At 36.6% G+C, this 16,774-nt stretch overlaps 1 protein-coding gene across 1 annotated transcript in view; it reads right to left on the reverse strand.

Moving 5' to 3' along the window:
- The window catches only part of igfn1.1 (immunoglobulin like and fibronectin type III domain containing 1, tandem duplicate 1), a 41,345-nt gene extending 25,126 nt beyond the window's left edge, over window positions 1–16,219 (reverse strand). Inside the window, 2 exon segments of the mRNA XM_065470956.1 lie at window positions 15,133–15,290; window positions 16,125–16,219. Coding sequence (XP_065327028.1) covers window positions 15,133–15,290; window positions 16,125–16,219 — 253 coding nt within the window.
- Between the last annotated feature and the right edge of the window lie 555 nt (window positions 16,220–16,774).

The following is a 16,774-nucleotide window of genomic DNA, read 5'->3' on the forward strand; positions in this document are numbered from 1 at the left end:
ATTTAATGATTGACAAAATTATAATATTCAAAAGTAGTTTCGCCAAAAAAATGTAACACATGACAATATTTCCTTAAGCTTCCTGCCTTGACAGCAAACTTTGCCTAAAAATAACTAAAGGTCTCCAGGCAAAATATACTAATATATAGGCCCACCACTATTTAACTTATGCTTAAGTAAATATATAGTTCATTGTAAAAATAAGAGAAAACTTATTCCAGAAAATAATTCCACTACAGAATAATCCTGCATGAGGATTTAATTTGTCATAGAGTGAGGGAGCAGTACCTTACTTGTTTCTACATATTCTACATACAATCATAAACACTTAATAAACATACATACATTTGCATCAGATACTTAAGAGGTTTATGTGTTCACTCACATGGAAAAATGATACCACCAGCATAATTTATTAGCTGAGTTTAGACATGTCACTGGGTCAGGTCGAGGTCTGGAAAGGTCTGATGAAGACCACAAAAACTGCCTCTTGCTGTTTTTGGATGCTGTCAGCCAGCAAAAATAGTATTAGTTGATAGCAGTAGGCTCTTCCAGAAAACAAATTATGCACCCTGCGACAGTGCAAAAAATGTTCAGAATTGATTTGAGGAATATGACACTATGACATTCAACAGATGTGGTGTCAATGTTGTTATGGAGCCACTTTTGCCTTCTGTTCCTTTGAAACTATTTTGACAAGTTAGAAAACAAAAAATTATTTACTGTTATATTACACTGGATAGGATAATTCCCTGAGAAAGAAAGTCACGACAAAAGAACATCAGACATTAGCAGCCTGCTACGACTTTGAATCACCTGGGAATTTCTCGGAGTGCATCTTCTCATATGTACTAATATCAGTGATTCCAACTTTGGGCCCTGCAGTTTTATGACTCTGTGTCAGTGCCAGTGGTAGCTTTTGTGGCACGAGGACACCTTAAGAGGTCTTTTGGAGTTCATGCCTCAGTGGTTCAGAGCTGTTTTGTCAGCACAAAGGGGAGCTACACAGTGTGAGGCTGCTGGTCTTAATGTTGTGGCTGGTTGGTATAGAGATCAAAGGTACTGGTTTGGTCTATTTAATTAAATTTGACTTTTTTAACAACTTTTTTTTTTAACTCCAAGTAAAACACAATACAGTGCCTACCAAAAGTTTTTATTGAATCCATATTAAATGAAAGGATGCTCCCCAGGTCATATATTAGATTTAAATTATTCTACATTATATAAAACTTCAGTAGTTTTTGAAAATATTCAGAAGGAGAATCTCTGATTATATAAATTGTGTTTACAGTGGGGGTTTTTTCTCAAAAGTGTCAAAAAGAAAGCAAGGGGGACATAAATAAATGTATTTAGTTTTTCCCAGTGTTATATAGGCCATGCTTTGCAAGTGACCTATGGATTCCATTGCAGGCATAACATAAATGTAGAAATCTTTTAATTCATTCATTCATTCAGGTCAGTTCATATGAATAATGGCTGAAATGTCTATATTTTATAAATGCATCAACAACAACATCATGTTTCTGTGTTAAAGGATATATTTACATTTTCCCATTAAAGCCTGTTTTTAAACAATAGTCAGGCATCAATAAGAAACTTGAATCAGCTTCTTTTAATATGAACATTTCTCATCTTGACACTTTAAATGAAAGAATCACAAAAATGCTTTCAGTCAAAGAGATGAAGAATAAAATCCATTGTGCTGATTCACGTGTCAAATAATCCATTGTATAAATCTATCACAAGCCATTATGATGCAGCAGTTTGATTTAGACAACTGAAGGTGTCTCTGTGCTAAACTGCAATGGAATGGATGGTGCCACAAAGGGAGAATTTTACATCAGAAAAAATGAAAGAAAGAAAAAAAACAACTCAGAGCTGCAGTATGATTTTATTATTAGTATTGGTGACGTGCCTGCAAACTGGTGCTTTACAGCAGTGTGCATCTGTTTCTAATGGTCTGTCTGATAATTCACACTCCACTACTTTGTCTCCTTTCCACTCCATTTACCAAACATATCTACCTATTCTTTGATATTCCTGTCCTTCCTTTGAATCTCTTCTTGCATGCAACATTTTATCCTCTTTTTAATCTTTTACATTTTATCTTGTAAACAAATAAATCAGTGTTGATCCAATTCTTGTCGCTGATTTGTCTTTTGAATGATTCATTGGTTTGTTAGCTCGCATGTTTTTGTGAACTGCAATAGACAGACTTCAAAGTTTTTTCCCAGTAAGCAGTCCAGTAAGCAGTGTGGGTCAACAACTAGCCTTCATGTGGCTAGTTTTATGTGGATAATTTTATTAGCGTCGGAATGTTTTGGAACTACAGGGAGTGCACCAGGAAAAGGTGCGATCTGGAAAGGTGATGGCCCCAATTCTTAAAAGAGGTAAGTGGCTGATGAGGTCTCTCCTTGTGTCAGATTCAATGCCCTGCCAGCTTTGCTACACCAAACTTAGGACTGTGGCCAGAGCAGCATGTAGTGTATGAATCAAAAAACATTATTAATACCTTTTGTTGTGAGAGTACTTGTAAACATGAAAGACTTTTCTGGTTTTGTCCAGTTTTGTGCTCTTACTGCGTGAATATAGTTTTGTATCTGTCATTTTGATTCTCAATTTTTGGCACAGTTGAATACATCGAAAAAGTGAGATGTATGTATTTACAACTTTAAATGAAATGATCACACAAGTTTGTGTTGAGAAATGTGTTAAGATTTAGCCTCACTTCAAACCACTTGCACATTCAACCAGAGAAGAGGAAGAAGAAGCTAAACGTCTTACTTTAAATCCAAAATAATTGAATTCTTGCCTTTTACACTTTCCCAACCCTAAAGTGGTGCTCATCTTGTCCCCGTCACAGACTCAACAGCATGGAAAACCCCATTTTGGTTTAAGTATACTTTCAAAGTATCTGCTTTTAGCAAACTCCTCATCGCATCCAGAGAACTTGAGGTCTGCACAGTACATAGCATTACCTCTACTTGACTGCCAGTGAGATGCGTACACTCAGTAAATTAGTGGTACAGGTTTTGTATGCAATTTTGATACCTATGAGTACTCAGCCTTGTATTGTTTAATCACTGTAATCTGTTTCTGTTATTCAGGCTGTAAATTTTTGTATCATTCTTGTAACTGTGTAAATTGTTAAATCTATGAGGACAGAGGTAGGTGCAGTTGTATGGCTCTAGTATAGTCCAGTTAACAGATGGTTGAGCAGACATAGAATGCATGTATGAGAGATGATACTGTTTTCATACATGTTAATTGACAATTTAGCAGGAATGGGAAATGGGCACATATGGCATGTCACCGTTGCGAGTTGCGAGCTGATGTTAATCTGTCAGGAAAGCACAGTGAGTTCAAGTAGGATCACAAGGATGTGTGATTAAACATAAAGTTTAATCTAATCCAATGAATTCGGTGTGGGTAAGTCAGGCTGTGGCAATTATGTATTACATGTTTCTTAAAGGAATACATAATTGCCACAGCTTGTACATTGTGTTTAAAGCTAATTTGCTTTTTGATTTTGTATGAGATCCCAGTGTATTATACTCCTAATTAACACAAATATCAAATCAGCAAGACGTGTTCAAGACTACCTGTTGAAGTTCAGCAGAATGGGGATGAAAGGTGATTTAAGTGACTTTGAATGTGTCATTGATGATGGTTCCAGACAGGGCAGTCTGAGTATTTCAGAAACTGCTGATCTACTGATTTTTCTGCACAAAAGAGAAAATATCCAGTCAGCGGCAGTTTTATAGGTATAAATGTCTTGTAAACACTCTTTACACTACTCATCTCTGAATAGACACGCTGAACCTTGATGGGGATGGGCTACAGCTGTATAAGACCACACTGGGTACCATCACTGTCAGGAGAAAAATGAGAACATTTTACATTGCTCAATATAACTATACAATAGAACATTGGAATTATGTTTCCTGGTCTGATGATGCTTGATTTCTACTACAAGAATCAAATTGGCTTGGTTACAACCCAGTAATAGCAAAGTGTATCTAGTCTAAGTAAGAGTATAGATCAGGGGTAGGCAACCTTTCTGATGATGAGTGCCATTTAAAATTTCCTCAGAAGTCAATGTGCCATATGATTGCATTAGCAATAAATTTAATAACGCTCTATACTAACAGTTACACACTATATAGAACAACTTTATACAATTATATTTGTTCGCAGATGTTGGCAGCTATCAGCGAATAGTTATCAGTTATTTTGAAACAAAAAAAGACACTTTTTAATCCATAACAAGAACTCCATAACAGCAAATGAACTATAGAACAGAAAATGCAAATGCTATTTATGGTCTCCTCACAATAATGATAAGAAAAATAAACTGAGCCAATATGGCATGTTTGTTAATACAGGGATACACATGTTAATGTGATCTCTGGTCTCCCACTCAGGGACACAGGTCTACGAGTGTCCAGCATTTAGACGGCTGCCTGAGGACACTCTTCGTGTGAGAGAAAATCTGCTCACACAGATATGTAGAGCCAAATACTGTCAATAAGGCCTCTGCAATGTTCTGAAGACAGTTAAACTTGTCAGGTAGTGATGTCAAGCAGGTGAAAATGCAAGCTCCATGAACACGCACAGCTATGGATTCCAGCTGCGTTCGTAGTTCTGCAAACTTTGACCCCCACAAAGTCGAGGTTTTCAGTTCAACAGCTGCATTTCGATGTCGCATTAACTGGCATTAACTCAGCCAGTTAATGCGAGACAAATCCAGCTGCTCATTAAAGCTTTCTGGTTTGATCAGTCTTGAGTCTATGGATGTATCCGTGTATTTCCACAGTGCTGATGCTGCGCTGAGCGGAAAGCTCCTGTAGCATTTGAAGTGTCGGAATGTGGAAATTTCAACATCGCTTGAAAAACTGCCAGCTACCAACGTCCCTCTCACCGGTAGGCTAAGTTATTTTTAGCCAATTACAAGTTGAATCTGGTAGTTGGGGTTGTTAGCTAAGATACCGTCATTAAGAAGCGGCACAACTAATGTGTCTGTGCGAGACAATTTGCGATGTGCACCGCTGGCCCGGCCATTTATTTTTTAATGCACCTTCTCAGATTAATTCACTGCGTGTCGTGCCCAGGGCTGGACTGGGACAAAAAATCGGCCCGATTTGTGTCTTTTTTCATTATAGCTGAAGTACGAGACAAACTGTTCCTTTTCAGCTCAATATGAAACGCGTAATATTTTCTCTGAATACGGGACGATTCTGTTTTTTACGGGACGGTTGGCAACTCTACTAACTAACCTTATGAATAAAATAAAGTTCAACATCAGTAACATCATAGCACCCACCCAGCTGTATAGACACTCCGTCATGCTAGCTTTTTTTTTCTTTTTCTTTTTTTTTCACACTCCGTCATGCTAGCTAGTACGAAAAATCACCATCGGCCCACCGGGCAAATGCCCGGTATGCCCGATGGCCTGTCCAGCTATGGTCGGTTCTGTCAGTTAACCCTTCGTGTGCCAGCTGTGGCACGTGTGCCCAGGGTTGCCAACCCCTGGTATAGATTGATCTGGCACGGGTCTGTGATATCAGGATTGTGTACCATATTTGTATTTGTAATCAAATCAGTATGACCTTGTTCATCAGAAAACATAAAACCAAACCTCTTGGAGTGTAGATATATGTAGTTATTTTTTTTATTCATATATGTCCTTCTTTATGCAACTTGGATGGATGTCATGCTCATTGATTTGGACTGAGTAGGCCACAGTCTTTTAGAACTAAAATTCTTTGAGGTCATCTGGCTTGAGGCATGATCAGAGGCTCCTTTAGTATGACAGAGTTAGGTAGGGGTCGAGGTTAGTGTGACCTCTCTGGAATTCTCTGTTCATCATGTGTCTTGGCTGCTGAAGAAAGGTTTGGGATAACTGACATGTCTCTATTTGCAGTCAAGGAACAATCTGTTCTTTACAATGTTAAAAACAAAAGGACAAAGTGTCTAAATCTTTTTTTTTTATTTCATTTCCTTCCTCTTTGTATTTGCTTGGTCACTATCTCATCCACCAACGTTCAAATCCTGTTCCCTCTTCCCTTGCCCGTCTCTCCATTTTGGTCGTGGTAATAAACCCATAGCCGTTTCTGTCATGCAACACTTTTGGCACTCATAAAGGTGCCACCTGTTGCTATTGCATACCAGGACACTTGATGATACTAGTTAGGATACTGCAAACTTGGCGATACTCATTTACTGTTCCCACCCAGTATCCTTTTAGGGTAGCATTAGTTGAGTCAGTGATGCAAACACTCCACTGTGCAGATATTAACTCTGAGAAGTAGTAAGGATATTGATCAGCAGTTTGATACCAATGCACTTTATATCATGTGCTTCATGTTACAGATTGCAGTCAAAAGTTAAATAGGGCATTGTCTTTCATTTTTGTAACACATTCATTCCGCATTGAAGAAGATACTGTGAAATGTAGCATAGAAGACAAGAAACATGAAAGGATTTCCTGTGTGCTATAATTCTTAATATGGCCTATCTTTATGTTGGCTTTATAAGAACCTCTAGCAGTTGAATGACTTATTACATAAGAAGCATTTTTAGTGCAACTACAGTGCACAAGTATGTAACTATCGCTCATTTCTCTATATTTTGCTTCCAAAGCCAGATGTTCTTGTAATTTTTTTCAAAATCGCCTTGAGCAGTAATTCTCTGGGCTTTCTGAAGGTCTTTCAAAGCAAACATAACAGACAACTTGGGAAAGAACCAGTTTGGAATTGTATTGTTAGGCACATTCTTACTGGCAGGGTGTCCCAAAAATGCATAATTTGTTCCAATTTCTTTTGTTTAATCAGTGAAAAATGCTAAGAATAACACAGTTTGACAGTCATAAAATAGTAGTTTTGCAACAACAAAGGGGTTAGCAAAGAACAATTAGCTGAAAAGTTGGCATATCACAGCATGGTATGAAGCAGAGCTGTAAAAAGTTTGAGGAAACAGAACAAGTGGAGAACAGAAGAAGGGACAGACCAAAAAGCCCATTGGTAGCACTTTTTAAGGGGTAATAATGTTGAAGAAAAAAGGTAATAACATAGAACAGCAAGTTATTAGCACTGGATTACCAACCTAATATCCAAATAATGCCCAAGTAACCTTCCTCTATCAACAATTGTTATAGTTGAATAATATTACATTGGCATTTAATCTAATGGTGTAACAATGTGCCAGAAACTGGGGGATAATGTAGAAACAAATGTAATCTATAAAGCAAAACAATGTGATAACCTGTTAGCAATAAAATGGCAATATCTGCACATTACAGTGTTTATATACTGACTTGTGGTAGTAACCTCAGAATGATGCTGCTTAATCATACCTTATGTCATGGTAGGGGGGGTTGGGTTGTTGACCCAGTGTTCTGTGTTTTGGACCTTTTGTGTTTTGGAGCTTTACCAGACTACTGAAATTGTAGAGTTTTGTAATCCCTGGTAATTTCCCTGCTATATTATTAGAGGTCTCTAGTTTAGTTTTAAGTTACTTCATGGTTATCAGTTTATAGTCCCACTCCCTTTTTTCTGGTCTCTGTGTTTTGTTCCCTGTCTGTCATGTCTCTCGCCCTCTCTGTCGCTCGTCCCTGTTTCGTCTCTGTGCTCTGTCTCCATGTTCTTCTCCCTGTGTTTCCTTTGTCTCCCCCAGTCTGTCATGTGTTTCCATGTTTGTTTACCCCTGTCTTAGTGTCAAGTCTGCATGTCCTTGTCTTAGTTTTGGTGTGTGTGCTACTTCCTGTTTTATTTAGACAGTCCCTAAACTCTTGTGCATTGTGTTCAGTTTCGCTTCCGCTGTCTCAGTGTGCCTGATTTGGGTTAGTCTACTTTTCTGAGTCTACTTTTGCCTTTTGTTTTCTATTCTTGTTTGTTTTTTCTCTGAGCCTAAATACTTTTGTTAAATAACACTTTTTGTTAAATAAACCTTATGTCCCGTTCTTCTTTGTTTGAAAGTAAAAATGTAACTTGTTTAATCGTCATGATTACCTGTAAACACCTGTGATAGTTTTAGCAAAATAACCAAAATTACACATTTTTGCTACATTTCATAGTAATATTTCCAACACTTGAAAACCTAGGACCAAAAAAATAGTATTATATTATATTACACCAATGGGAAGTATATTAACGTATTTTTCGGACCATAAGGCACACCGGTTTATAAGGCGTACTGTCGATGAACTGGTCTGTTTTCATACATAAGACGGACCGGATTATAAGGCGCATTAAGTGAAACAAAACAGTCAGATAAGTCAAACTTTACTCAACCCATTCTTCTTGCTTTCTCCACTTCCGTACCATTGATTCATTAATGTTGAATTCTCTCGCAGCTGCTCTATTCCCATGTTGCAGTATATTAATGACTAACCTTGTAATGTGGATGGATTATCTCAGTTGTTCTCCTGACTGAAGTTTGGTCTGTTTACAGCATCCTATCATGCGATTGCATTTGTCCCTAACCCTCGGGAATACTCACATGAACTTTTATCAAGTGGAAAAAAGTTAGCATTCATCCTCCAACTTCACTGTGTTTATGTTACATCTAACATAGCTGTGTCGCTAGCGAACACGTAGCACATCATTATATACCTGCAAGTCCAACTTCAGTAACCCTACAAAAGTCACTGCTGTTTAGTTTTCTGTCTTCATTTATGTTGGAAGTGATAGCAGAAAGAGGTTTTAATTTTTTCAGAAATCTCTCAGTTAGAACATGGTATATCATGTTTAGGTGGAAACTAGCGAGCTAACTTCCTGCTAACTTCTAACTCCGTTAAATTTAATAAATTCTGTTTTCATGGATCCCTGGATGTTAAACTTAATTGTTACACCTGGTAAAACAGCAACGCTGATCATTTTATTAAAGATGGAAGAATTTAGACAGTTTTTAACTCTCAGTGATGCTGCAGTGTTCGTTTCACTTTGGGACCTGAAGCTGACAGAGTTTTGGACCCAGATTACTCCTTACTACGGTAGCCGTAATGCTCCGACCGTCCATCAAGCAGTGCGACTTTGTAGCTTACCAAAGTTGTACTAAAACATTTTTTGACAGATTTTTGAGATTATAAGGAGCACTGTCAATTTTTGAGAAAATTAAAGGATTTTAAGTGTGCCTTATAGTGTGGAAAATACGGTAAACGCTTTATATACAGCTGTACAGACTGAATGTTTAATAGATGACTGTTTAAATTATAGTTCACAAAAGATTTTGATTTTTAGATTTACAAAGTGTGATGACAGAGCCACAGCACCATCATCTCACCATAATATCTGTGACTATAAATAAACAAGAAATTACCAAATGCTTACATTCTGACCATGTGACAGTTTACAGTTGTATTTTACTACTAATTACTAAATGTTTCTCTAAAAATTAATTTGAGTTTAAATTTATAATAATATAGATTGTAATATATAATAATGTAGATTTAAAATGTTTTAAATGCATCAAATGTCCTCTTTTCCAACCAGTTTTGGGTTTTTTTTAACTGTATTTTAGTAAATACATGAAATCTGTCAGAAGTGCACATTATCAAATCAAATTTATAAATTGATTATTTGGTAGCTTAAAACCATATTAAATGTCTCTGTTTTAGTATTTGAAAAGAACATATTTGTGGACATAAAACATTTTGTAATTTATTGATGTTAATCTTTACTTACAACATCTCAATGATACTCGTTCAGTCTTTTCTAAAGCAGCTTCTTTTGACTCTGCAAAGAGTAATGCATGTCTGTGAAAGTTAGAATGGATGTGATTTTGTCTTTCACAGCTGTTGTAAAGAAATTATGATAATCTTAAGTAATTTCCTTTAGTGCAAAATCTGTTTATAAACTAATAGAGATCTGAAATGACTCACAATTTTATTCCTTTTCTCTTTCAGTCATTTGGTAGGTTTACAAAATGTGCTTTGTGGTTAATGTTAAAGCATTCCACATGAAATCTTAAGCTTTGGATCTTTTAATGTAAGCTCTGTTGCTCAGGAACTGTCATAATTGCAATGTATTTGAAATTATAAATCCGTTGTACAATGACAATAAAGGGCTTCTATTCTACATATCTGGTTTCCACTGACAAATAAAGTCATACAAGTTTGTTTGTTTGTTTTTTTAAGTGAAAAGCTACAGTTTACATATTCTTAAATTCCAGATTTCTGTTATTAATGTGCAGATGTCCAGATGTTATTGATGTTCATTTGCTAGAGGTCCAGTCACAATCACTCTTATTGATTCTCATAAAAATTCAGTTAAACCTTGGCCATAAAAATTGGTAAATTAGCACCAATAAAAGCTTTTTTAGGTTATGACAACACTGAAGCAGCATGCTGATACTTGATCTCGTCCTGAGACATCCTGAGACTTTAAAATGGGAAAAAAGATCCAGAGAGAATCACTAGAATGAGTATTAAAGAAAATATATCCAACACTCCAATAAAACAGTTTTGTAAATACAGTATTCTTCACACTCTTCAAACAGAAATGGCTCAGTGCACTTAGACATGACTTAATATACAATGTTTAATTAGATACTTTCACAGTAACAGTTTAATTTATGGTCAATTTTCAGACTGCATTCTCTGCTCGAGGGTGTAGCTGGGGTGGAGGGTCTTTTTTCTGTTCTGAACAGTTTGGGTGTTTTATGTTTTCTTTTCTTTTTTTTTTTCACTGAATATTGCAAAGAGTATAATGTTAAAGCTCTTATATTTGAAGTTTTGATCTTGATCTTTGTAAAGGTGAACTTGAAACAAGACATGAGATTTATTCATCCTTCTTAATAGATTGAAACAGAATTATGACCAGGTTTTTTTTATTAGTGGCTGTACCTTGTTTTTCAGTGTTGTGCATAATGAACTGGGGTTATATGGAGCACTTTTCTACTGTACTGTACTGGCAGTGGGAGGTCTGTCTAAAGCAGGGGTGTCGAACTCCAGGCCTCGAGGGCCTACAGGTTTTAGATGTGTCCTTGATCCAGCACAGCTGATTTAAATGCCAAACGACCTCCTCAACATGTCTTGAAGTTCTCCAGAGACCTGGTAATGAGCTAATCATTTGATTCAGGTGTGTTGACCCAGGGTGATATCTAAAACCTGCGGGACACCGGCCCTCGAGGGCTGGAGTTTGACACCCCTGGTCTAAAGTCTTTAAACTTCAAGTGATTTGGTCTGGCATCTGTTACTACAGATCGTTCTGTCACCCTCCCTTTTGACTGATTCCCTGACTCCCAACTCCTTTTAAAAAGTCCTACATCTAGGTGGTAATAATGAAGTAATGATCTTCTATCAGTTCATTCATCCATCTGTCCGTTTTCTTAAGTGCTTTTCCAGTTTTAGTGTGATATAGGGCAGAAGTTAGGGTACACATAGGCTTTTTTTTTATCTAACTAAATAACCCACATGCTCATATAATCAGTGTTTCCCCACTGACCTGCAATTTCTTAGCAATCGATTACAGAGTATCTTTGAGATTAATCTTTGAGATCTTGATGATTTTTTATCATTAGCTGGATTAGCCTGACTGTCACCAGTTTCCCCCTGTCCTCTCCTGCCCAGCAGATGATGGATGATTCTGTGGTCCAAAGTGTCTGACCCATTTCGACCTGACTCTGCAACAGTAAACAGAGGCCCCTTTTGACATTTGAGCCGCAAGCACATTCTTACATGAATGGTTTTATCATTTTTCTGTAGCCCCAGTATTTCTATGAGATGCTGCAGCAAACTGTTTATAGATAGACTTAAATCGATACCCTTCACCTAAATGAACATGGACATGAGGTGTTTGTTGATATCCTATATCTATATCCAGTTCATGAAAGCCTTTGCACACTTGAAATGTATGTGTAAGTTTGTGCCAGAAGCAACACGATTTTTAATTACTATAGGAAAAGTAGCCAGTGTGATTTGGTAATTGGTAATTGGGACTGATTAAACACAGAAGATTATCAATTACAGAAAACAAAAAAGCCATGACACTGAACACATAGCGATAACATTCTCTGAGCAATGTTCTTTATTTACATCTAAATGAAAAACATAAAAACCCTGACCCACTTAGAAAAATTCAAATACACATATTTTCTCCATGTTCATCTCAATTTGATTTTTCTTTTTAAAAACAGAATGTAAGAGACCGTCTTTCAACAGCAAGGCATAAGGATCACTGGAGCTGTAAGTCTTAAACTAACTAGGCAGGCACTTATCTACTGGCAAGTAAAGCCGCAATCAATGGTGTTTTTATCAGATATATTATGATGACTTAATAACCACATAGATGCTCATATTATCACCTTTCTGTCAAACATATTTTAGTGAAATGTGAAACCATCTGTCACTGTCAAAAAGAACTGATATTTTGATTGAGAAAAAACACTTAGCATTATGGATACTAATGGCACTCACTCATTTTTAGAATCAGAACCATCTTTATTTGGTCATTTGGCCATGTTTGTGCACACAGACAAGGAACTTGTTGACTCTTATTTAAATATATTTATATATAAATATGAAGAGAAGATGAAAGTAATAAATATACAGAGAGTTACAGAGAGTCTTAAACTATAAAAACTGTAACAAACTACAAATGGGTATGAGTGATAGATAAAAATAGGCTGAACATGGATGAACCTTATTAATCTAATTTAATTGTCTTAATTTTTATGGTTTTTGGAAGCTGATACTTTCTTTCTTTATTCTAAACAGATGCAGGTACATAGAAGAAATGTAGATTGTCTTTTATTACAGATAATTACTGGTAATTATCTATAATAGTTTTTCTTTTTTGTAAAAAAGTTTAATCAGTTGCACTCACTACAATCAGTAAAGCTAATCTTAGAGGCCAGGTGGATCAGAGCATCCTGTTGTTCTGGAGTAGGTGAAAATTAGTTCTTGTGGCTTTCTCTTGTGTGGTTTCATCAATTGCATATTTATATAAACTAAGGCAAAGTCTGTGTCTGTAGTATTTACTTTAGCATTTCATTCACTGTTCTCATGTTAAGATATTTCATTAAACATAATGCTGAAAAAGGGAATTAGTATGTTGCTTTTCTTAGCCTATGACACATGCATCTATCAGCGCCCGATGAAGGCCAGGGGCATGTTCTGGTGTTTACCGTGTGGCCAGCGGGGTTTAAAATAGTTCTTGGGAAACTGATCGTCAGCACTGAGCAGCCATGAAAACCACATAGATCATATTTCTACTTAGTGTTGGAATGTGGGCAAGACATAAACGGCCCCATCAGCATTATGAAATCACATTATGGACTCACTGTTTAAACAGTCATTTAAACTGAAAAAAATTGTAGTCATTTCCAATGCAGATTCCAACATTCAGAGCTTAACATGATTCCTTGACATATTTGTCATTGTTATAGTGTGGCCAATGCTGCCACTAGATGGTGTTGTTACGCTTTACTGTGAGGACAGGCTTCCCTCACAACAGGGTATGAATTTAACACATTTTAATCAATTAAAAATCAAAAGCTGAGGAGTCATGTGGCACACACTGGTCAGAATGTTCATACCCTGAATTACAATGCAGTTTTGAAGCTTGGATTCCATTTTGTTGTTGCAGTTAGTGTGACCATGTAATACTGATTGCAGTATGAAATTCCCTTAGATGATAAATAGTGTCTTAGTAATATATGTATTCCTAATAGAAGGACCTCCACTTAATCTTTTTTTGTTATGTCCACCTAACCATTTCTCATTTGGATAACATACTGGAGGTGGCACTGAATGACAGTTTATGAATTCTGTTCATATAAAATCAGAATATGGAAAGCTGTCTCAGAAATGACAGAATGACATTATCCAGAGACACTAAGTTACGGTTGACTAGACCAAAGCAATCATTTAAATGTTTTATAGATCTGATTTGTGCCTTTGAAACACCTTTGCCAAAGTGTGGAAAAATCTTTGACAGCTGCAGGATGAAAGGATTTTATTTATTTACTTATTCCTTTTTTCCCCCCCAAAAGATCTCGAGGCTAAATTTCAAGCATGAGGCTTCAAAGTGGGAGGTCACCCAGGAACAGGATAAAGCTACTAGTAAAAGTGGTTTTTAAAAGGGCTCAGGTGTAGTCGTGCATCCACCTTAATGTGAGAGCCAACAATAGCATGATTCATAGCCGCAACATGAATTAGCCTACAGCACACTTTTAAGAAGATTAGCATATTATTCTTTTTGGAGAAAATGATTTCAAGCATCAAACCTCCAAATTGCTTCTTTGTAAAAGCAAGCACTGAATAGGAATACTCAAGGAGTATTTCTCTTCACCAGCAGGTTTTGGTTATGTATTCTGAAACCCAGGAAAGTACTTCTAACTTCTCTTCAGACTTGCAAATGTTGTTAAATATGCCTGATCATCTAGACAGCACAAATTTTATGTTACTATAGGCAAAAATATCTCTTAAAGAATCATTTATAATGAAAATATCATATTAAAGTACATTTGAATCTACCTTGAATTTAGCAGTATATTTATTGAGAATCAATATGCATTAATTTCTACTGATAATATGACTCTGCCTACCATGTGCGTGCATTAAAAGCAGCGACTATAACATTTGTCAGATATTTTGAGCCAAACAGTGACACGTTCTTGACTTTTAAGGATGGCCAAGTCAGTGACATAACTGCAATTCCAAATGATGTCTCTCTTGGTAAATACCAGGCTGCAGGCTACAAGACTAAAAACTGGCCATAGTCCAGGCCTGGCAGAACACCACCAAGGACCAAATGTCAGCTGTCCTCACCAGAAAACAGCAGCACTGGCGATCGGTTTAAAAAAATGAAACAGCAAATAATTGTGTTCTTGAAAAGAAAACTATTTAATTATGACATCATTAGAACCTTGCAGTCATCCACTGAAATCCGGGGTAGGGAGATGAAAGTCTTTGACTCTGGAGACTGCTGTTTTCATCTTTTCTCCTACCAGCAGTCAAAGTTGGTAGGAGACAGTATGCCTGTCATGTTCGAACAGGTGTATAAACACACAGAGAGCTTTCTCTCATTGTGTGTTTTTACACCACTTTGCATTTAATCATTAGTTATTATTAAACTCTGGCTGTCTTCCACTGTGTTTCTTTTGTTCTATCTCCCTCTCTTCAGCTCTTACCAGTCACAACAGATGGCTGCCGCTCCCTGGAGCCTGGAGGTTTCTTCCTGTTTAAAGGGAGTTTTTCCTTCCCGCTGACACCAAGTGTGCGCTTATAGGGGATGAGCTGATTGTTGACTGATTGCTGATTGTTGTAATTGGGAACTATATTAATAAACCTGAATTGAATTGAATACCATTAAGATATTGTGAATACAATATAATTTAAATGAATAGTGGTTCATTAATACTATTTGTACAAGGTGAATAATAATTATTAACTTAATATAATTATTAAACTATTAGGTATGCCTTTATTACTTTTTAAAAATGCAGCTCCTATAAAACACACACCCTGCCACACACAGTCTGCATACTTTGTATACTTGACTGAAGTAGACAAAAACATTATATTTGTGTGAACAGCTCACAAATATTAACATAACATTAAGCAACGATCAATAAATTCCTGTAAAATAAATGTACCTTTTTCCATCATGTCTTTAGTAGCAGTTTAGTTACCCCTGTGCTAAATTAGACCCACAGGATGTTTATCTAGATGCACATCAACTCTTAATAGGGTGGAAATGCATGTTAATTGCCATTCTTTATAGCTGATTTTCTGTAAATTACATCAATATTTGTGGAACATGTAAATGGAAAGTAAATTTGCGTCATTCATTTCAATACATTATTAAATATAAGTCAGTGTATCAGATTCAAGGCTACTGCATGCCTGCAAGCAAATGCATATAGGATGACCTTGTTTGTGCATATCCATAAAAGGATGGTACATGTTCATCATAGTGCAGTGATGGGATACTAGAACTGAGCCCGTGTGTCTGAGCTTGTTGGCCTGCCTGATACCCACCTACACTGACAGACAAACCATTTTTGTGTTGTGCTTTTTGGTATATATCACAGCCAAACCCAAGCACCAGCAAATAAGCTCAGGCAAAGCAGTAATTTTTCATATGATGCTTTGCCATTATATATATCTCTGTCTTGGTCACCATAAGTCTTCCTTATAGTAGCTGTTTAAGAACTGCAGTGTTACCAGAGACAGGAGCGATAACTCCAATGTAATAATGGACCTCTGCACAGCCATGATGACAGACGATCCCCTGTTGTGGGAATATATTCTTTTTTACACACTCCTTTTTTAAAAGGACCTTCTTGTTGAAAACCTCATGTGTGAGAAAACTCAAGAGTGAAATCCTCCACACAGCTACTCTATGCCTGAGCTGACCAAGGCTGTAACTATGCAGAATAATTTGTTTTCTCTTAGTACTGGAGAATTCTCTGCAAATACATTTCTTTCACCAGTGGTGAGCACATCTAACTGAAGTGCCAGAATCAAAGCCATGCTGGCAGCTCTCAGGCTAACAACGCTGGTCTAGATTTAAATATCAATATTTATACATTTTGTACAGATATTCATGGTGATCATAATGGTCCCTTGACTTTTCATCTAGCACAAGCCAGTAGTAGCTACTCATAGTGTGTGCAGCATACGTTCTTATTTGTTTACCATATTAGTGACAGGTGTAGAATTTGTTTTCTTTACGAGGGCTAAGCTATAGTGCACCTTTAATGGGAACAAGGCAAAATCATGATTGAGTGGATATGCAGCGTTAACATATCTTGCCAATAATCTATGCAC

The sequence above is a fragment of the Pelmatolapia mariae genome, linkage group LG5 (genome assembly GCF_036321145.2).
Source record: "Pelmatolapia mariae isolate MD_Pm_ZW linkage group LG5, Pm_UMD_F_2, whole genome shotgun sequence".
Classification (NCBI taxonomy): domain Eukaryota; kingdom Metazoa; phylum Chordata; class Actinopteri; order Cichliformes; family Cichlidae; genus Pelmatolapia; species Pelmatolapia mariae.